The sequence below is a fragment of the Peromyscus maniculatus genome, chromosome 10 (assembly GCF_049852395.1).
Source record: "Peromyscus maniculatus bairdii isolate BWxNUB_F1_BW_parent chromosome 10, HU_Pman_BW_mat_3.1, whole genome shotgun sequence".
Lineage (NCBI taxonomy): Eukaryota > Metazoa > Chordata > Mammalia > Rodentia > Cricetidae > Peromyscus > Peromyscus maniculatus.
Window position 1 is genome coordinate 83,178,701 of NC_134861.1, and position 22,725 is coordinate 83,201,425.

The 22,725-nt window shown below is 44.8% G+C and overlaps 1 protein-coding gene across 23 annotated transcripts in view; it reads left to right on the forward strand.

Annotated features, from left to right (window-relative positions):
* Positions 1–21,660, forward strand: part of Rufy3 (RUN and FYVE domain containing 3) — a 77,966-nt gene extending 56,306 nt beyond the window's left edge. For 8 of the 23 annotated variants that reach the window (XM_006991652.4, XM_076546578.1, XM_042257609.2 and 5 more), the window contains 11 exons: positions 237–306; positions 2,473–2,565; positions 4,799–4,882; positions 6,111–6,278; positions 6,979–7,076; positions 11,291–11,410; positions 12,569–12,665; positions 14,191–14,255; positions 15,826–15,853; positions 17,970–18,038; positions 20,357–21,660. In XM_006991652.4, the coding sequence (XP_006991714.2) occupies positions 237–306; positions 2,473–2,565; positions 4,799–4,882; positions 6,111–6,278; positions 6,979–7,076; positions 11,291–11,410; positions 12,569–12,665; positions 14,191–14,255; positions 15,826–15,853; positions 17,970–18,038; positions 20,357–20,500 (1,036 nt within the window). In that variant the 3' untranslated portion in view covers positions 20,501–21,660. Of the gene's footprint in view, positions 1–236; positions 307–2,472; positions 2,566–4,798; positions 4,883–6,110; positions 6,279–6,978; positions 7,077–8,955; positions 11,444–12,568; positions 12,667–14,190; positions 14,256–15,825; positions 15,854–17,969; positions 18,039–20,356 lie in introns of those variants that run through there. The other 15 variants (XR_013042985.1, XR_013042987.1, XR_013042994.1 and 12 more) reach the window with 5 other exon arrangements.
* Positions 21,661–22,725: the final 1,065 nt, after the last annotated feature.

Below are 22,725 nucleotides of genomic sequence, written 5' to 3' on the forward strand. Positions count from 1 at the left end.
CAAGTCTGGCAGAAATTGAGTGCATTAAAGAAGGTTTGGGGATATAGATGTGATCAAAATGTGTTGTATGCCTGTATGAGAAATCACAAACTCATTCTGTATAATTAATGGGATCTAGTTAAACTTGTGAAGAGTTGATATGGACTGCTAAGTATGATGGGGTTAGGGTTAGGGCATGGACAGGCTGTTGTACTGGTTTTTCAGAAGAGACTGTTCTGTTCTTCTTGTCTTGATAGTGCTACCGTAAACAACCTGCAGGCAAAAGTAGACGCACTAGAAAAATCCAACACGAAACTGACAGAGGAGGTAAGTGTTTTGGAAACTATTTGACTTATAAACTTAATAATATAAATTAGTGAAACCAGTCATGCCTATTACCGTGTGAAAGGATGATCATCGGCGCTGGTTACCGGCAGAAAAGTCACGAGCCAGGGCCACGACTACCAGAATTACAGAGAGCTTTATTAGAGGAGAAGTGAGGGGACCAGGCCTGGTGAGAGAGAACGATGGTGGGCTGGGGGAGAGGGGAGCAGAGCAGAGAGAGAGCGTGGGGTCTGCATCCGGCTTTTTAAGGTGTATACGTCGCCCCCAGTGACGTAAGACGCAAGACCCAGGGCTGCGCATGCACAGGAGTGAGGGCAGGATCCTAACACCATGGACATGAAAGATTTGACCCTTCAGATAAGAACTGTTGTAGGACATAACTTTTGTTCTGGCTCAGTAGTCACTCCTTTTCCCGGTGGGATTAGATAGAATGCAGAGTGATACTCAGAATTCAGGAAGCGTTTTGGCCACCGTTGATGTGGTACAAGTGGACAAAGACTGCCCCTCCCCCACCTCTTTTAGACAGATTTCTCTGGAACACTGATTGTGTTCCAAGCTGGCGAGCCCCTGACCCCTTCATCCTGTCTGCTCTTGAGCATGTCTAACACGGGCAGAACTGGTCGGATGCCAGCATGCCTGCTTCTCATTATGCTTCTTACCGTCATGTGCCCCTGACTAAGCTGGTCACTTGACCTCTGAAAAAGCCCAGTTCCCCCGCTGGCAAATGGGGGTGCTTATACTTCCTCTTTCAACTCCACGATGACTCTGGAGAGTAGGCAAGAATGTAAATGTGAAAGCTCTTAGAAAAGTCCTTAGAATAAGAAGAGGACATTAACCTGATGGATGACATCTGATTAGTAGGCTAAATCTGTAGCTTAGCCTTTGTTTAATAGAAGTAGATGTTTTCATCAAGATCTTAAGTAAATGAGCCAGAATGCAAGCTCATTTGCTGTTTCTAATCGTCCTGTTAGGCACAGTGAGATAAACTTGGTTTAAATAAATTCAGTGCACTAATTAGGAGTATGCTAATTAGCTTTTGTTTAGAACTTAGAGAAAGAGAGATAGGCAGGATAGATAGATAGATAAATAGATAGATAGATAGATAGATAGATAGATAGATAGATAGATAGATAGATAGATAGATAGATAGATGATAGATAGATGATAGATAATATATAGTTGCTGTCTTTTTTGAAACACAGTCTTATTTAGCTCACCCTGGCCTTACACTTAAGCCCTCCTGCCTCAGCCGCCTAAGTACTGAATTACCTATAAAAGGTCTTTGGAGAGTTCGCAGTGTGACTCCCTTGACAGGAAGTGAGTACTTTTTTAAACCTTTGTTTAGATATTGTTTCACAATCTTCTGTTCATTTGTTTTTGAGACAAGACCTCACTCTGTGAATATTTTAGAAGCATTCTTAATAACTGTGTTTAGAATGTAGCCATGGAGATGCTCTGGAATCAAACAGTCTTACCACTGGGGCATAGTAAAAAGGTAACAGCAAGAGATGATTAAGTGAATAATGTGTTCTCTGTGTAAGCATGAGGACCTCAGTACCTGTGTGAAAACTGGGCCTGGCAGCACACATTTGCCGCCCTAGTCCTGGGGGATGGACACCGGCAAGCCCTGGGCCTCACTGGCTAGTCGGTGTAAGCCAAAGCTGGAGTGTCAGGTTCAGAGAGAGAGACCTTGTCTCAAACAGAACGGGAGAGGACACTAAAGGGAGACTCCCAGCACAAACCTCTGCCCTGCACACACGCACACACACACTCAGACGTGCGCACCTGTGCACACACATCCAAAATAGAAGTATTCCAGAAGCAATATCAGGTGATTTTGATTTCTATTTTACCTACTTGAAAGATACTTCCCCTATGTACCTCATTAGAACACTTATTTTGCTGAGACTGGATCTCACTTTGTAGTTGAAGCTAAAGAGAATTTACTAACCCCAGCCTCCAGAATGGTGGGATCACAGCATACACCACATAACTGACTTGAGAACAGTTTTAGTAGGTGATAGATAGCTTCCTTTAGCTGTAGATTCCGAAGAACATTCAAGCCGAAAAGTTATGCCTTAGCAGATAATAAATTATTCTATTTAATAAAAGAATAAAAGGGTTTTTGGTTTTAATTTTGGTCAACAGCTTGCCGTTGCCAACAACAGAATTATTACCTTACAAGAAGAAATGGAACGGGTTAAAGAGGAGAGCTCCTATCTACTGGAATCCAGTCGGAAGGTGAGTCCTGAGTGGGTTCTAAGACTTGGTGGAGCGGACACGGCACTGGTGTGAGCCACAGGGAGGCGGCCGGGTCTGGACCCTGACGCCTGTCGATTGCACTTTTTCCCTGGACTTGCGCCTGCTCCGCCACAGCTCATCATTGCTCACATTTGTTTAGAGACTTGGGAAGTCTAATTGAGGCTCTTGTTTGTGTGCGCTAATAATTTATACTGTGTCTAGCAGTTAGAGTCTGGATAATGGAGCTGGAGAGGTGGCTCAGCGGTTAAGAAAGTTATTGCTGTTCCAGAGGACCTGGGTTCAGTTCTCAGTTCCCAAATGGCAGCTCACAGCTGTCTGTAACTCCAGTTCTAGGTGATCCAGTTCCCTCTTCTGCTCTCTGGGATCACCAGGCACACAAGTGTGCATAGACATTCATGTAGGCAAAACATTCATGTCGTAAAATAATTTTTTTTTATCTGTTGCCACTGGGAAAGGTTAGCATGCAAATGAATTTTCTATATAACAACACTTTCGAGGACCAAGCTTTTGTTTTGTTTTATGTGAGAGGGCTGTTTGTTTGTTTATTTGTTTGTTTGTCTGTCTGAAACAGGTTTCTCTGTGTAGCCCTGGCTGTCCTGGAACTCACTCTGTAGATCAGCCTGGCCTCTAACTCATTAGAGATCTGCCTCCTGAGTGCTGGATTAAAGGTGTGCACCACCACTGCCCAGCCAAGGACCAAGTTTTTATATAGTGCAGTGTTTCCGGATATTTGATTACAGTGTATAAAGATAACGTTGCTCTGATTGGTTTCATAAAGAGCCGATCAGCCATTAGCTAGGCAGGAGACACAAAGCATGCTGGGAAGAAGGACAGAGTTGTCATCCAGGCACAGAGGAAGCAGGAAAGGAGCATGGGTAGTACAGAATAAAGGTAATAAAGCCACGAGGCAGAAAGTGAATTAATAGAAATGGGTTAATTTAAGTTGTAAAAGCTAATTAGTAATAAGCACAAGCTATTGGCTAAGCTTTTATAATTAGTAATATGTCTCCCTGTGGTTATTTGGGAGCTGGCTGGCAGGACAGAAAAATCCACCTACAGTGTAGTTTTGCAAACTTATTTTATATTGTTCAGTTCTGCCTTTTTATTTTTCTTGTTGTTACTCTTTGAGACAGAGTCTCACTGTGTGACCCAGATTGACCTCAGACTCTTGCCTCTGCCTCCCAAGCTCTGGGCTTGCAAGTGAGCATACCTGTGTTCAGCCTCCGTAGGGAGCATAATGTGATGCTTTCAGCCCTGATGATGATACTCTGATGATGGTACCCTAGTTGTTCTAAATTAGGATAGTGTTACTTCAGGGGAATATTCTAACTGATAGATCTATCAACTGCGAGTGTAGGGTTGCTTGTTGTTTGTTCTCTGACTTCACCGGCATCTTTCCTTGCTACTGCTCGTGTTTCTAGAGGTATAAATGGGATAAGAGCAGTTTCCTGTATATTAGTGTTTGACTTTTATGCATGACATCATTAAAGCAACTGTAAATGCTCAGAAGAATTTCCCGAATGGCCTCCTTCCTTTTTGTCATGATCTTTGGACAGCTACATGTGAAATCTCTGGGAAACAATGGAGTACCACCCAAACCTCTGAAGTAACTCATGTTTTGCAGTGAATCAGGGTATCAGGGTTTTGGGTTTTGTTCTTAATTGTTTTTGTTTTTTGTTTTGAACCATGGTCCCATGAAACCCAAGCTGGCCTAGAACTTAGTATATAACCAAGGATGGCTTCAAACTCTTAATCCTCCTGCTTCTACCTGGCAAGTGCCAGGGTTAAAGATCTGAGCCATCGTTCCTGTTTTATGAGGTGCTAGGGATTGAATGCCAGGCTTCGTGGTTTTTGTTTGGGGTGTGTGTGTGTGTGTATGTGTGTTTCTTTTTTCTTTTTTAGACCGTGTCTTAGTCTGTAATCCAGGCTGGCCTCAGACTCTCCACAGTCTCCTTGCCAGGCCTCCAAGTGCTCAGACTACAGGCACTGGCAACCAACCACACAGCCATGATGGTATTTTCCAAGACTGATGTGAGGGATCTCCACCACCAGTTTTGGGAACTCTCTTTTGGGTTGTAAATGAAGAGACAGCAAACTTCCAATTCAACATGACCTTTTAAAATATACTCAGCTTGAATTTCTTCATTGTATCTGCTGATTTGGTGCAGAGTCTTTAAGTCCTTAAACATGTGCTCGTATTTACCTTCCCAAGGCTCCTAAGCAAGACCGATCTGCCGAAGGACAAGCACTGAGCGAGGCGAGAAAGCATTTGAAGGAGGAGACGCAGTTGCGACTGGTAAACCTCCTAAGTTCTGGTAGCCGGGACACTCGAGAAGGCCGGGCTCTGGGGAGCTTCCAGTGACGAAGCAAGGTCCCGACGCCCAGTAATGCGCCCTTGCTTTTACAAATCCTATAAAATTATTTCTTACCCTTGTCCATTCTGCAGTATCTCTAAGAATGTGGAAAGTTGAAAATGAGGGGTGATTTTAATTAGTACTAATTAGTTACTTCAAGGTAAGAGTACATGGCAGAGGGGCTGGAGAGATGGCTCAGAGGTTAAGAGCCCTGGCTGCTCTTCCAGAGGACCTGAGTTCAATTCCCAGCAACCACATGGTGGCTCACAACCATCTATAGTGGGATCTGATGCCCTCTTCTGGTGAAAAGTTGTGCATGCAGGCAGAGCACTCACACATAAAATAAATCCTAAAAAGAAAAGAGTACATGGCAGAAATTGAGGTTTCCTAAAAATACAACCTTCTTAATGCACTTTAAATAACATTTACTCTCTGTATGATTGTAAATTAGATATTAAAATGGTTTCCATAAGAAGTATCCTAGAAATAATGTCAGCATGTGGTAGCATGATTCATTTTTATCATAACTATTTAAAGAATGAACACCTGATACAAAATTTGAAAGTTGTTACATGCTTGTACCACATTAAGAGACATGAAACTAAGACGGTCCAAGGTATGCCCTGAACACAGCCTGAATGCAGAAGAACTCCAGTCTGTATCTTTGTTCTGTTAAATATTACTGCTGTGATTATGGTAGAAACTGGAGTTTCATATGAAGTGATAAGATTACACTCTGCCTTATTGACCATTCCCAGTAACTGAACTGTTATTCCAGGGGTCTTAGCTATATCAAGAACATCCCAGCAAATGTTCCTCTCAATCCTAATAGTTGTTATTATTATTATTTTGTTGTTGTTTTCTGAGACAGGGTTTCTCTATGTAGCCCTAGTTTTCCTGGAACTCATTTTGTAGAGCAGGGTGGCCTCCAACCCAGATATCCGCCTGCCTCTGCCTCCCAAGTGCTAGATTAAACGTATGTGCCACCACCACCCGGCTCTTAATAGTTTCTATTAATGTCACTTATCAGTTATTATTATTAATGTCTCTTAAAATAAATACCTTCTACGAAAATACTCAGCATTGAGAGTGTTCATCTGCTTTTTCTTGTGAAATGCTATGGCATTTACTTAAGGAAAGAGTGTAAGCAGTTTATTTGCTTTGGGGCAGGACGTTGAAAAGGAACTGGAACTCCAGATCAGCATGAGACAGGAGATGGAACTGGCTATGAAGATGCTGGAGAAGGATGTCTGTGAGAAGCAGGATGCCCTGGTGTCTCTGCGGCAGCAACTGGACGATCTCCGAGCTCTCAAGCATGAGCTTGCCTTTAAGCTGCAGGTAGGAAAAAGACGAGTAGACGCCCTGGCTCTCCGAATGCCTGATGCTGTATTTAAAGTTAGTGTGTGTGTTTAAATCTAGGTTCCACATGAGAGGACATGTGATATTTATTTGTCTTTTTATTCCTTCCCATTCATTACCCTCTTTCCTCCGGTCCCCACTTCCCCCGTAGACTCCTCCTCTCTCCACCTAGTTCTCTTTCTACCTTTATGTTGTATTTCTCCTCTATATAATATTGAAATATATTTATAATTTATTTAATATAAATATTTGTGAGAGTGTGTGTATTGGGGGGAGGGGATGGAAGGGTGGGACCTGGGATGACTGGGAAGTGAGTGTAATCAGGGTGCATTATGTGAAATTCTCAAATCACTAAAAATATTATGTTGGGAAAAAAGCTACAAAGATAAAAAAAATAATATAAATGTGTGTATCCTACAATGTCTACTTTGCAGTGTAGCATATCAGCTGAATTGTAAACTGCATTAGATCTTTAATGGACAGAAAAATCGATGAGCCTTCTGATACTGTGATAAGCTTCATATAATAGTACTTATTTTAGCAAAAATGCTTCTTGGTTTTCTTTTTCTACTTAGAAATGAACTGACACACAAATGTAGATCAGTTCCCTTTATTTCCTGTTTGCAATTATGATTAGAACAGACATGTCCCATAGATCTGTACAATTCTTTTCTCCCAGAGCTCAGACCTAGGAGTGAAACAGAAAAGTGAGTTGAACAGCCGCTTAGAAGAGAAGACCAATCAGATGGCTGCCACCATCAAACAGCTGGAGCACAGGTAACCGCGCTGTTTCCGTGATGCCCCTTTCCGTGTCGGAAGTGCCGAGAACAGGCTCCGCACACGGAAAGTGCGCAAGTGGATGCAACCCAAGTCAGACACGTTGCTCAAATTTTATCTGTGTGTGTTCCACGATGTTCCTGAAACATTGTTAAGAGTGGTCTATAGAATAGACAGGCTAACGTGGAATGAATCTCACATGCCCGCACCCCTAGACCCAGAACTACAGGTGCCTAGCAACAGCTGAGAGAGGGAGAGATAGTCATGATGAGCCTCCTAACTGGGTATCCAGTACCAAGTGGCCAGTTCTAAAACCATGCTCATACAAGCAACACAAAATGGACTCAGCAGGTTGTGTGTGTGTGTGTGTGTGTGTGTGTATGCACGTGCGAGTGCGATAAGAAAAAGAGGTCATGGGTTTGAGAGGGAAGAAGGAAGGTAACAAATTATGTAATTATATTTTAATTAAATGTTTTAAGTTTTAAAAAAATGGTCTGTATATAGTGAGTTCCAGGCTAGACTGGGTTAAAGCATGAGACCCTATCTAAAGAAATACTGTTTGGGGGTTGGGGATTTAGCTCAATGGTAGCGCACATGCCTAGCAAGGCCTTGGGTTCGGTCCTCAGCTCCAGGGGAAAAAAGAAAAAGAAAGAAATACTGTTTGTAATTGTATAGTTTTGTTTGTCACTACAGTCTTTAACTTTTTCCATACTAGGTGAGGTAGGAATTCTGAAAGGCAGATGTCCTCCAAGTATTGATCATGGCTTGTTCTCTCATCTTGAACTCCTCTCTCTGTTCTCTCTCACCTCCCCTCTGTCTTTCTCCTGAAGAGCTGGGTGCTTTCACTAACTCCAGTACGTCTCCCTGACCTCCACCTGTCACCCATCGGGAGTTTTTATCTTCTACTTGATCCTGTCCACCAGTGCTTGTAATTCTCCCCCAAACCTGTCTTCTTCCTGTGACATCCTCTTTCTCCTTCTGTCTGAAATCATCCAGCGGTGGAGAAGTGTTTGAGACTTCACAGTTGAATGCATTGTAGCACCCAAGACATCTGCCATTTCTCCCTCTAACCTGCCCATCACCCTTCGTCTACTCCGCAAACTAAACCGCGCTGGCCCTGCCTTCTTTTCCATCCCTCATCATTCTGACGGTTCCACCAGCTAGGAACGCTCCCTTCCCACTCCCTTCTTCAAATCCACTGCTTACATGAAGGCTCGAGGGCCACCACCCGACATTGGCTTCCTCCCATAGCTCTTTCCAGCTAGAAATGGCACTTCCTCTCCACTGCTCCCCATTCTGCCTGGCCTCTCTCACTGTGCGCCTCACCGTAGTCTGTTCAGGGTCTTGTCTTCCGAGAGTGTGAGCTCTTTGCAGATAGTTAACTAATTGTTCCAGTCCTGTCAGTTCTTGAATGTACATGGCATATGTTGATGAATGAATGAGTGAGTGAGTGAATAAATGAATGAGATGGGTGACTTCCTTCAAATGATTCTTCACCAGGAGGGAGTGTCCTGAACAGCAGAGCATATTTGTGTTAATAATGAAGCTAGTTGCAAACTTAGAAATAGGTTGAAACCTTTGGCATGATTGATACTGCAGTGACTGCTAGATAAGAATGAATCCATTTATAGACCAGGTTATCCGAGTGCTTGTTCATAAGCACTGATATGTGTATGATTTAATAGACCGATGCTCGTGTTCATTCATAAGTGGTACTTTTGTAATGTTTGAACTATTCCTCGGTGATTTTGACTTGGCATTTAAGGCCAACAGAACTAAAATAATGACTCATCTGACTTTGTTTCTTACTGTCTTTGTTTCCTGTTTATCCATTTTCTCATTACCCTTCCAACTCATTTTTTGTTTTTATTTCATTAAGTGAAAAAGATCTGGTGAAACAGGCAAAGACCTTAAATAGTGCAGCAAATAAACTGATCCCAAAGCATCACTAGACACTTGGGAGCTGGTCGCCTCACAGTCTGATGTTACAAAATAACTACAAGAGGAAGAAGTCAGAAATCCCTACATTTAAGCTCTGATTCTATATAAAAAGTCACCAAAACTGACCTTGAATTTGTTGGACTTAAAAAAAAAAATAGTTGGCTATATAGGCTGGGTTTGTTGTTGCTGCTGCTGCTGTTTTCTTCCCCAGAGTTAGAAATTTTGGTATGGGTTCCTCATTAAATACCAAATAAACTTTGAGAAATTTTTCTGAGTTGAACAGTAAATCAAAAGACCATTTTCAGGAAGCCTGGGGAACGGAAGCCTTGTACGTGTGTCCTCGATAGTGATCGGACTCTGAAGGTGGCCTGTGTCCACAGCAGGGAGCCTGTTCTCTGCGGTGCGACTCCTACAGGTGTCACCTGGTGACCCTGGACCTGAAGTAGCTCTGTCTTAGCCCATGAACCCTCTCTTCTCTTGCCTTGTGTAGGTTTAATCCCCAGCCCAAGAAAAGTACTTAGTATTTCATTACAGTTCTATTCTCAGTAACCAAGATTGCTTGCAATTTATTTTTCCCTTAGTGATTTTGGACAAAGAAGAAGAACAGCATCCTTGCATTTCTTTAAGTACTTAGAAACCAAGTAGTAATTAGGTAGCTCTTAACATCACAGTGCAGAAGCTGGGAAACCCCCTCAACATGCGTCATCTTCTACCTCTGCCCTTCTCTGTCACTCTACTTACGACTTAGGTAGCTCAGAGAGAACAATTTGACACAAATACGATGTTCAGATCTCCCCTGCTTGTCCTACTGGGAAAGAGAGGCCACGGTGTAGTCTCAACTTCGGGCCTGCCGTCCGTCCTTGCCTGGAACACTTGCCCAGGCTTCTATCACTTTTTCTGTGATGGGAGTTTGCTAAAGGTTCTGGAAAACTAATCTAGCTACTAAAAAAACAATTTCAAATGAGAAATCAATAATGCGCTGGCATTGGTTAGTATCAAATAAAGATCCACAAGCAATACTAGCAGGACTGCTTTTTCTAAGTGACTACAAATCTAACCCTTTCTAGGCTCTACATTGTAAATAATCCTATAAATACTTTGATTTAAAAAAAACTATTTTTGATTTGGGGAGGCAGGCTTTTATAGACAGGAGCCTTTACTCCACCCGGCGGGTTTGGCGCAATGCCCGGGTTCTGTTCCGTTTCCCGCCCTTCCTCCTGGCGTGCTGCGTAGCATTGCCCCCGCTAAGAGAGAGGCGAAGATAATTCCTTTGCTTCAAATGTTTTACCTTCTTGGCAAACCAGAATTAAGAGTACAACAGAGTTCGCGTGTTTTTATAGGTCCTCAAAGGGCCGGCGTTAGAGCCAACTTAGTGGAGGGTCCTTGAACTCATTTTAATTCTTATAATTTTGCACCTGTATTAATAAAGCTCCTACTGCGTTCTGCTGTTCATCAGCCTTTTACGGTGATGAGTTGCCTTTTACATGAGCATCAGAAAAGAATAATCAAATCAATAAAAGTTAGACTACACATAGCATGCCTCTAAATTCTATTATAGAAAGCCTCAAATATTTCACCTTATCAAACATGATTCTTTATAGGTGCAAAGTTATAAGACATTTAGAAGAAAGCATCCGTAAGAATCTTCAGAGAATATGGTCAGGAGTCTGACAAACCCCAATGTGGAGTTCTTGTCGCTTGGTCACACACCACCTGATAGGAAAGGAAAGACACAGCCAGGCGTTCAGAGACGCTTGTCCTTGTGGAGTCGGGAGCCTGGCTAAGGGTTGCTAGAGATTGCCCTCCGGCCTCCTGTGGTCCAGGGAAGGATCAGGAAATCGTGCTAAGCCCACGTGAGAAGCAGCTTGGCCTGCTCGTTCAGCTATATGTGGAAGACAGAAGGATAGCATACCAGCTGTTAGGAAAGAGAGACCATGGCATCAGCATAAACTGTTGTGTACTTGAGGGTGGCTCTGGATTTGGATTTCCAAAAAGTGATGTCTTGTTGTTGATCATCTGATGGCTGTAAACTGTAGTACTAGAATAAAAACATAGAACACCAGCTCTCCCTCTGCCTGGTTCACCTTCATCTTGCTTTTCTTTAGAATTTGTTTCTTCATATTTTTCCCCATCATAATTTCTTCCTGTGTCCTGCTTTTTTTTTTCTCCCTGTCCTTCTTCCTTGGGTTGTTTTATTTTGTGTTTGTGAAGTTGGTCTTCCTCCCCACCATGGCTTTTGTTTTTTATCACAAGTTCATATGGCTCACATCCAGATTGCGCCAGGCTGAGCGAGGCCGCCAGTCTGCCGAGTTGGACAATCGGCTCTTCAAACAGGACTTCGGAGACAAGATCAACAGTCTGCAGCTGGAAGTGGAGGCACTCACCAGACAGCGGTGAACAGGGGCAGCGTCACCAGCAGGGTGGTGGTGGGTACTGCAGAGGCTAAACAAGGAGGAGTCAGGTCCTGGGCCGTCTCGGCTTGGTCTTTCCAGCGTCCTTTATGAACAGTTGGAACTCAGAAAGCTTCACATGGGTGAACAGTTCCAACATCTACTCAACATCCTTGTAATCAAATAGTGTGGAACTGGCTGCTGGCCATGGTGGCGCAGGCCTGAACTCTCAGGCGAGACAAGAGCCCAAAGCCAACTTGGGCAGCACGCAGTGACACTCTGGTCTTCGAAAACTAAAATAAAAAGAGAACTAGAGACCAAGTTCCCAAATCTGTAGTAACTGATATCTAATCCGATTTTAGTGATAACACTTAACGTCTCCTGAATTCCCGCAGTATGTTGTGTACGTTTTACAACACTTCACACACTGGTGTTCCTAGTGTCTTCTGGCAATCCTTTTAATAGGTGACGTTATTGCCCCTACCTTCAGATAGAGTGACAGCTTAGAGGGGTTCAGTTTGTCCCAGTTCACACTGTTAAGCTAGGTCAGTGGCTACAGTGTCCCTTAAAGGGACAAAAAAGAAACCTGTTTCTCTGACTAAACCCCAAGTCCTCTCTCATGTCACCTCTTAAGTTGGTCGTACTTTGGTGATAAAGCCACTGACTGCAGATGAGGGAGTGCGGTGGCTGTAAAACACAAAGCTACCAAGGACGCTGCGTGGTTTGGGGACGGGGTGTGTGGGGACTGATTACATAAGCATAGGGACCAGCCAAAGAGTATGAAATAGAAATGCACCGCCTAGCCTTTCAGTGTGTCTTACTGAAAACGTAAAAAGGCTCTCCTTCAGCTGTAGTGTAAGTGCATTGCCATCCAGGTCACTGCAACTCAAGAATTAATGTAGAATAATTGACCTGCTGGACCTGGGTGCTCCTCGCTTACATTCTGAATTCCCAGAGAAAGAGCGCACCTGTGTTACGTGTTATAGAATTGCTAGTTTACGGTATTCTGATATTTCAGAGCTTGGTTGTCCACATATCCCTGGTAACTTTACCAGGCATTAAAACTTAACTGCGGAACTTTAAGGGAAAGGTCTGGCATTCTTTAGAATATATGAATACAGAAATCAGAATGTTCGTCCTTCTCTTCTCTCGCCTGACCAGGACTCAGCTGGAGTTAGAACTGAGACAAGAAAAGGAGAGGAGGTCACAGAGCAGGGGCACCCCAGGAAAGGGAGCCCCGAAGCTGGAGCCCCCGACGGTAACGTGTGTTCTTTATTCCCCTGCTCTGTTCCTACATCCCGGGCTAGCTTTATGGGTGCAGCGGGTCTTTCCCAGCCCACATGCTTAGTTCCTGTGGTCTGTAGTGTGCAGACAGCAAAGCAAGCTTCCCAGAATGGAGGAAAATGTGACCCTGAGCTGACCTCTAAGATGGCCTTGGGCCTGCTCCACTGGAGAGAATGACTCTTCCTTTGGACTGTTCAGTAAAACTGTTCCGGTGTCAGAGTAAATGTGCCTCTTGGAGTCCTAACTAATGCTCTGTACTTTGTATAATGGTCCCTCCTAGGCCCAAGTTCCCCTTCAGCAGAAGCCCCTCAGCTGCGGGTTGGCTTCTTGAGGCCTCTATATCATGTGAATTCCAGTGTGAATATACGCAAGGAGCTTCTTTTAGAAGGAGAAGAAGCTCGAATTACAGAAGGGAACATTGTGTAGAATGGTTAAAGAACGGAATAGAACTTTCTGTACAACAGTCCTGAAAGTCGCCAACACCTGCAGGGGTGAGGAGCCACAATTCTGCAAGAGCATCTCTGGGACCAGGAACAGGGCCAGCCTCCGAAAATGATGCAACATAAAAAGCATGAGACATGTCTGTTCTATTCAGAGGCGCAAGTGCTTTTGTCTGTGTTAACGCATAGAGCATAGGGCATGCTTTATCATTTCTAGAGAGCGAGCTGCTAATCTGCTGCAGAGTCCACAGGAATGGTGAATAGAAACTAGTTACGTAATACACATTGCTGTTTGAAATGTGCAGAGAACCACCATGCAGTGTGCTCTTTACTACTTTGAGTACGTGTAAATCTAAAGGACTGAGGGGGTCTGCCTATCTTACTTTTCTTTCCTAAGAAGGCTGTAAGTTTCTGTCTTGAATTGCCCTGAACTGGGCTTCTTGGAGGGTGAATGTTGCATTGACCTCTCTTGCCTGATACCTGAGTGGTCTAAAGAACTTAGTCTGCTTTTGGAAGCAAGTGGACTGCAGTTCAGAGCAGGCAGTGGTGTGTGTATGTATATATATATATATATATATCACACAGAAGCTGACCTAAAAACTACCCAGGCCACCTTAGCAGCCTGGGTCCATTGCCCTTCAGAGCAGAAAACTCACCTGCATCCAGGTTGGAGTCACTGGCAGTGGGTCAGCTGTGTGAGTGTCCAGAGGGTCACACATCCAGCTGGATAGGCTGTGCTGGGTTTGGCCAGCTTCAGGAAATAAAATACTCCAAAAATAACTCATTCTAAACTGTATCAGAATGTTTTAATAACTACTTACTTGGAGCAGAGTATGAGAAAACTTGTTTGAAAGTTGAGTCCTTTCTCTAAGTAAGTAAGTAAGTATTACATATGGAAGGAGAGAGACAGAGACAAGGAGAGAGATGGGGAGGGAGGGAGGGAGGGAGAGAGAGAGAGAGAGAAAGCTCCTCTCTTTGTACCCAAGCTGAGACACTACAGAGGAAACTGTGGTGCCCTCACCATTGAGCATCCTGAATAATGCTGTTTTCTTTTGGCAGGACGGGAAGCACAGAGTTCAAGAGGAAAATGTTACATTAAAAAGGCCGCTGGAAGAAAACCAGAGGTGTTTGTAATGCACATTAAGCTATAAAGTCATTCTGGGGTGGTGGGAAGGGGGGCTCCTGTTAGAAGGACACTGACCTCAAGACAGGCCAGACATGGACTGGTAAAGTAGAAAGACAGTTAAAAGGGAAGCTAGTAGATAAGAAACCAGATAACACAATTGCCACATCAAAAGAGGATTAACCTTTTTAAACTTGTTTGAAAGTTAAGTCCTTTCTCTAAATAAGTATGTAAGTATTACATATGGAAGGAGAGAGACAGAGAGGAGAGAGACACAGACAAGGAGAGAGATGGGGAGGGAAAAGGGAGGGAGGGAGGGAGGGAGGGAGGGGGAGAGAGAGAGAGAGAGAGAGAGAGAGAGAGAGAGAGAGAGCACCAGCCTGTGCTCTGACTTCCCCAACTTAAATTATCATTTCAAAAGGTTATTTCTCAACTGAGTATAATTCTTCACACCCGTAGTCCCAGGCCTTGGATGAGTAAAGCAGGATATGAATTCAGTGTCAACATGGTTTACACTGGGACACCCTGTCCAAAAAGAAAAAAACAGTGTATATATATTTCACCCGTGAGTCACTCAGGGTCTCAAGAGAAGGAAGCACTAGTGATCTCAGGTTTGTGAGTGAATGCTAGTGTGAATTGTTTCCACCCGCCTGCGAGGTTTGAGATAAACGTTCTCATTCCCTCACATCAGTGTTTTGGTTTTGTTTGTTGAGACAGGGTTTTCCTATGTGGGCTGTTTGGAAACTCACTCTGTAGCCCAGGCTGGCCTCGAACTCACAGAGATCCACCTGCCTTTGCCTCCCGAGTGCTGGGATTAAAGGCGTGGCGCCACCGCTGCCAGCTCCTGTTATTTTTAATTCCTTTATCTCTGTGACATTGTGGCAGCGTCTAGAACCTATCTAGAACTGCAACGGCAGAACACAGAAAGTTAACCGGGGACATTTGAAGGCTTGGGCACCGTAGGTGTTTGTCTGTCCTCTGCCTCTCAACTGAAGTTCACGGGAATCATAGCTGTGTTATATTTTACTGAATAGGAGTGGCCTCTTTGCTAGGCTTCTGAAGGAAGAGTTCAACCTGTGTGATAGGATTTGTATATACAATCTCATGACAGTCTGATTCATTTATTTCCTTGATTAGTTTCCTAAAGCTTCCAATTTAAGAGTATTTGAGGCCTGTAGATGAGTACATGGCACATGATAATGGGTAGATTCCCATGTCACATACAATAAAACTTTAAAAAAATGTATGATTAATGAGCCACTGGAATTTTACATGATATAAGACAAATGCTATTTTTTTCTAGGTAGTAAAAAGGAAAGATAAACTATAACTCCATATATATTTGTAAACCAGAACTGTGGTGTGTATCAGGGATCAGGTAGTCTAGTAAAAGATTTAACCCAATTGCCCAGAATCTCGGAGGTCAAGATTTACAATTACACTGTCCTCAGCAATGTGAAGGGGGGCAGCATTGCTTGTTGAATGAGTATTGTCCTGAGCATTTCTTGAGATGATATAATGGAGAAAACAGTAAGTTAATATTTGTTACCCTTTTTATTTCTCCCCTGTAGACTGCTGACCCAGCCTGCAGATGAATTGGTAAGTAAGGCTCCTGTTTTAAAATGTCACGCACACAATTACAAAGTCAGTGTGTCATGACTAGCCAGTAAAGACATAGTCCTCAGTGTTACATCTTAATGACCTTTTAATTTTATTTATGATTAGTTTTTCAAGACAGGGTTCCTCTGTGTCCCTGACTGTCCTAGAGCTCGCTCTATAGACTAGGCAGGCCTTGAACTCACAGAGATCCGCCTGCCTCTGCCTCTCCAGTGCTGGGATCAAAGCGTGTGCCACCGCTGCCTGGCTATCTTCTTAATAGTCTAAAATGCACCCCCACATGTTGAAAAACAGATGTTTGGCGTGTTGGAAAACAAAAGTGAAAATTGTAGCCAAATTTGTAAATGGGAATCATAATGTGACTGGGGGTCAGTGGTGTGGCTCAGAGCACTTAGTACACTGGCCGAGCCAACAGCGATCTCACTTTCTAGCTGATGTCACCTCTGATGAATCTGCAACTGAGAATGCTCACCGCTCCTCTCTTTCTCCCTGACATAAAATAGATAGGGAAAAGATTTTTTGGTCACTTTAAAAAAAGGTTTTGTTGCCGGGCGGTGGTGGCGCACGCCTTTAGTCCCAGCACTCGGGAGGCAGAGGCAGGTGGATCTCTGTGAGTTCGAGGCCAGCCTGGTCTACAGAGCGAGTTCCAGGAAAGGCGCAAAGCTACACAGAGAAACCCTGTCTCGAAAAACTAAAAAAAAAAAAAAGTTTTTATTGTCATTTTATTTTACATGTATTGATAATCTGCCTGTATGCCGAATGCATGCCTGGTGCCCATGGAGGCTAGAAGAGGAGTTATGGACAGTTGTGAGCTGCCATATGGGTGCTGGAAATCGAACCCAGGTCCTCTGAAAGAGCAGCCAGTACATTAACTGCTGAGCATTCTCTCCAGCCCCCTTTTGATCACTTCTGAACATTTTAAATTTTTCTTTTATCGACTCTCACGTTGTATCCCGACTGCACTTCCCCCTTCCCCTCCCCTCCCAGCTGCCCTCCCCCCTCCACTCCTGTTTCCTTTCAGAGAAGGGCAGGCCTCCAAGGGATATCAGCCAAACATGGAATATCAAGTGGCAATAAGACTAGGTACCTCCTCTCACGTTAAGGCTGGACAAGGCAACCCAGGAGGGAAGGGACCCCCAAAACAGGCAAGAGTCAGAGACAGCTGCCCCCCGACCTGCTTCTACTGTTAGGAGTCCCACAAGAAGCCCAAGCCACCCAACTGTAACATATATGCAGAGGGCCTAGGTCAGACCCGTGCGTGCATGCTCCCTGGTGATTGGTTCAGTCTCTGTGAGCCCCTATGAGCCCTGGCTAATTGATTTTTGTGGGCTTTCTGGTGGTCTTCTTGGCCCCTCTGGCTCCTCCAATCCTTCCTCCCCCTCTTCGGCAGGACCCCCCAAGCTCCACCTAATGTTTGTGTGTGGGTCTCTGCATCTGCTCCCATCAGTTGCTGGGTGAAACCTCTCCGGTGGCTGTAATGCCAGGCTTCTATCTACAAGTACAGCAGAGTATCATTAGGAATCGTTTCATTGACTCTGTTTGGTTCTCTCCTCGGTCTCTGGGTCCCGGCATTCCAGGCAGTGTCGGGTGGGCTCCCTCTCGTGGCATGGGTCTCAGGCTGGACCAGTCATTGGTTGGCCACGCCCACAGTTCCTGTGCCACCTCTACCTCAGCACATCTTGCAGGCAGGACAAACTGTAGGTCGAAGGGTTTGTGGCTGGGTTGGAGTCCCAATCCCTCCACTGGCAATCTTGCCTGGTTACAGGAGATGGTGGTTTTGGCCGTTATAAAACACCTTGAAAATACAATATGGCCACCCCATGAGAAAGACATGTACTACTATGCCTGAGGCATATCATCACCTTACAAGATTTAAGATGGAGCCAGTGTTAACATGCTCAGTGGAGAATGGAACAGGGATGAGGCCATGAACGCTTGAGTTCTCTTGATATAAGTAAAATTCAGAGTTAAGGTGATAGGATATGGCGTTTGTTTCTTCACCTCCAGTGTGTAGTCTGGTTTTAGTAGCTAAAAACACAAAAGCGTTCATGTTCCTTGTGTTCAGGGAGGTGACCGGCTTACTGTGTGTATATCTTAGGGTCAACTCAAGCTCTCTGAAAAACCACAAGCGTGTCAGCTCTGCCAGGAAGACGAGAGCCTGACAAAGGTGAGTAGTCTTCACAGAGGTGGTCTGCTCCTCAGCTCCTTGTCCAGAGTCAGTAGGACTTTGATGTGCGGACACAGCATGCTTCTCATGGTGCCTGGAATGAACTAGAAAGCTAAGACGAGGAACTTATTCTTTAAAAGAAATACAGATAAGTGCATACATACTTTGAAACAAATAAGGGGGTGCTAATCTACAAAGTACAGTGTTTGTTGTTGTAACTGGGTGAGAGGGAGGGACATTCCTCATATGCCGTGGTGCCCATGTGAAGGTCAGAGGACAGCTTTGAAGGGTCTCTTCTCTTCTCCAGCCATGGGTTCTAGTCCTCGCTCTTTCATATTAAGCCCCGTTACCTGCAGAGGCTTCTCACTGGGCCCCTGTCTGGGTTTTGAGCCCCAGCCTCCTGCGTGGTCCACATGGCCTGGGGCTGGCTGAGTAGTGGGGACGTCACCAAACATGTCCGCCTCCTGCCCATGCCCACGTGCTGAAGTTGCAGCGCACCATATGCCTGCCCGGGTCTGTGTGTTCCCTTTTCTGTTCTGTTGATGGAATCCAGCCCTGGTGTACACTGGGTACCTGCTCTACACTGAGCCACATCCAGCTCTCTACTACACAGCACATTATCCCAGGTCCGTGTGCTGAAGACGGCTAACACTCAAGTCCTAGTCCCTGGCTCATGTTCCTTCCAGGTTGCCGTGTGCTCAGAGGAGCGGAGGACTGTCCCCACTGGGCCCCTTTCCATTTGCCTTCATAGAGTGGGTGAAAGCCTAGATTAGAAAGTCCTCACGGCTAGGCCTCGGACTGGCTAATGATAGAATCATTCAGCATCAATATGGTGCCCAGAGAAGCTCAAGAGGTATTATGTTCAAAGGGATCTTACAAATAAGTGCTTTAAGAAGTATAAGAAATGTGCCCAAATTCTGGATTACATCATGCTGAATCTTAACAAAATTACAGTGTGATCTAGCCTTAGATTAACAGAACCATTGCTATATGGATGGAAATTCATAAATACTCCAAAACAGAAGACACTGCTAACTTAATTCTGTCTTTCCCCTTCTAAGCCCTGTTAACAAACTTCCAATAAAAATGACAAACCTATGCCAACAATGCAGCACTTAGGAGACCGAGGCAGGAGGGTTCCAAGTCCAAGCCTTCTGCACTACACAGTAAAACCTTGTCTTAAAAAACAGCCAGGTGCCAGGCAGTGGTGGAGCACGCCTTTAATCCCAGCACTTGGGAGGCAGACCCAGGGGGATCTTTCTGAGTACAAGACCAGCCTGGTCTACAGAGCGAGTTCCAGGACAGGCACTAAAACTACACACTGTCTCAAAAAACCATCCCAGCATTCCTGGAGGCAGAGCAGGCAGGTCTCTGTTAGTTCAAGACCAGCAAAGGCTACATGGTGAGACCCTGCCTCAAAAACAGCAGCCCTGCCCATCTCATTCTGTGCACTCTGCAGATGATGAAGTCTTTCACAGGAGAAGTGACTCTCTGAAGCCTCTATGAGGAGCTGGCTGTGTGACCAACCCTGCTGTGGTCGCATTGCTTGGCTACCAAAGGTTCAGAATGTTTGTAGAGACAGCTTCCCTAGAAACGAGGTGCAGGTCGCAGGACAGGAGCTGTGCCCATGGGCATCAGCGAGAGGCATTAAGCTGGCGGTGCTCTGGGAACTTAAAGTGTCAGCTTCTCCAAACGACTGCTAGTTCACTGCCGCATTTCGAGTTTCGGTGTGCTTAGGTATTTGCTAGAATTTAGAATTAGCCTACCCAAAAGTGACTCTAAGGATCAAAAGTACAAAGTGTTCTCCAGAGACTGGATACTCTCTTTTCTCCTGGTTCTGTGACACCATGCTGCTTCATTTAGATCTAATAGCTGACCTCATGCTCCTTATGAACAAGTCTGGTGTAGAGGACCAGCCCCCACCATTATTTACCCCAGGAACTCTTGAGGAATGAGGGATAAGAGACTTAGAAATAGAGAGGGGAGAAAACACAGGATAGACTCAGATGGGCCTGGATCCTTATCCACCAGCCCAGAACTTTATTCCAAAGGTCTATTTATAACAATGCCAAGGGTGGAGCAAAAGACCTCCCCCTTGCTAGTTACAGTCACCTGGTACCCAGGCCCGTGGTCTAATCAGCCTCTTACGCAGTCCTGCTGGGTACAGCCACTAGGAAACCTAGTGGGCTCCAACAGTCTGGTCAGGGCCATTTGGCACACAGCAGCCATGCCATACCTGATTCTGCACTGAGCAGTTCCATATTTGAGCCTTTCTATCCTTAGCATGTTCTTGTGATCCCTCCCCCCTCATCTTGCAGAGCATGTGTATGAACTGCAGAGGAACCTTCTGTGATGCCTGCACGACCAATGAACTGCCTCTTCCCTCAAGCATCAAGCCTGAGCGCGTGTGTAACCCCTGTCACAAGCAGCTGATGAAGCAGTATTCCACCAGCCCATCCTAGACCGGAGGCCAAGACCCAGGCCAGTGTAAATGCTGGGCCTCTCCCTCCGCCTGTGAGTCCTCAGAACCAGCCGTAGTTGGTAGGAAAGACGGCAGTGAACCGGGGGAAGGCAGTGAGTGGAGGAGCTCAGACCTTTGCTCACCTCCTCTAACGAGTGTATCAATAAAAGTTGCTGAGCCGTTCTCTTGGACACCTAAACAAGCCCGCTTTGGAGGGTTTAGAAGCGTAGCGTTGGGCTTTTTTATTCTTACGAAGTGATAAAGCTGGGCTGCAGCTGAGTGGAAAAGCATTGCCTGGCAAGTGTGCGGCCCCGCCTGCAGCATCACTGCCAGAAACGACGGAAAGAAACATTGCGTCTCCATTCTGAGGGGGTACCGTGAATGTTCACAGATAGAAGTAAGTGCTGCCCAGGTGCCACTGGACACACAGTTCCTCTCACCTTCCACCACCTACCTCTTTAATCTACCAAACTGTGAACCCAAGCTCAGGGACAGAAACGAAGAGTAATATAAATTCTGAATGTATTAGTAACAATATTGTAGTGCACTATAATTTCAGGACCAGAATTTATCTTTTTTTGGGGGGTGGGTGGGTCCTTTATCTAAAGAGTTTTCATTCTGTGAACAGGAACATCTCTTGTTTTTCCACATAATGGCTCCAGAAGTGTCTGCTTTTTTCAGAATCCCTACCACAGAGCAAGCCATCTGTCTCGCCCAGTGCCTCCCTCTTGCAAGTAGAAGATTAAAGTAAGGCTAGGCCAGGTACACTTACCACGGACTCTGTTTTGTCAGTGGCTAAGGACAGTAGCTCAACATTTATTAAACTGTTTACTTGATAACAAGTCCTCCTTCTAAACTACAGATCAGAACCTGTCGTCAGGGTTCCGGGAAAGGACAATACTCAAACATCTCTTCATAATAAACCCTCTGTAGAAAAGTGGGGGTCACTGAACAAGAGATGGAAAGAAATGGTTTAATTACTACGATTATGTTGTATGTCTGGTTTGTTCGATTCCAGTTAAGACTCAGAAAACATGATTCTATGCACACTTGGAATCTGGGAAATGAATTCTGTCTCTGGGGAAGTCACTCTCTCACAGTTTGGCCTGCTGGTGAAGCTGAAGTGGGAGAGTATTAGGGGAATAAAATTAGCAATTCTGACCTATTGTATCGGTTGCCTTTTCTCTTTAAAAGAATTGTTTAATGTTTATATGTTTGTCCTGGAGGGCTGCCTTGTGGGTGATGAGACCTGAACCCCAGTCCTCTGAAAGAGGAGCCAGTGCTCTTAACCACTGAGCCACATCACATCTCTAGCCCCCACCTTTTTTCTGCAAAATACTTTTTTCGGGGAGAGGGCGTTGAGACAGGATTTCTCTGTGTAGTCCTGGATGTCCAGGAACTGGCTCTGTAGCCCAGGCTGGCCTTGAACTCACAGAGATCCGCCTGCCTCTGCCTCATGAGTGCTGGGATTAAGGCGCATGCCACTGCCGCCTGGCATGCAATTTTAGGAACTACATGTGAGGTCCCGAAGTCCTGATTAGTTTTGAATTAAGTAAACACTTGGGAGTGCAGTCACTTTGCCTCTTCAAACAGCCCCAGAGATTTGTGGCTGCTGTTTTTTGCATCCCCATCCCAAAGACAAGGGACCAAGTCATGGACACTCCTGTAATATCCCCTAGGGAATCTTAAATAGCGCTTCCAAACATTTAACAACAGCAAGAACCAAGTGAAAGTGAGATTAACTAGAGGTGAGACCTCACACAGTAAAACCACAGAATGTTCCACATGAAATTAAATGACGCCGTGTGTTCATAGACTAGACACCGTCACCGCACAAACACTGCAGGAGGCAGGCCCTGAATCCAGCACATAAAGCCCGAGGCAAAGGGATCACAAATTCAGGGCCTGACCCACATGGGACAATCCTAAAAAAAAAAAAAAAAAAAAATACCCATAAGACCTAAATTTTCTGTAGAAATGGGGAGGGGGAGGATCTTTCCTAAAATTTTATACATACTATTTCCGGGAACTCTCTAGTCAACTCTATAAATTATGAATTCAGGAGCCATATAATTGATTTCAAAGCTTAAAACTACAGTAACCAAGTCAAAATGATACTGGCATAAAGCACAGACAGTTGTCCAGAAATAAACTTTTAAGTATAAAGTCAAATCATCTCTGACAAAGGTGCCAAGACCACTTGCTGCAACAAAGTACTGGGAAAAC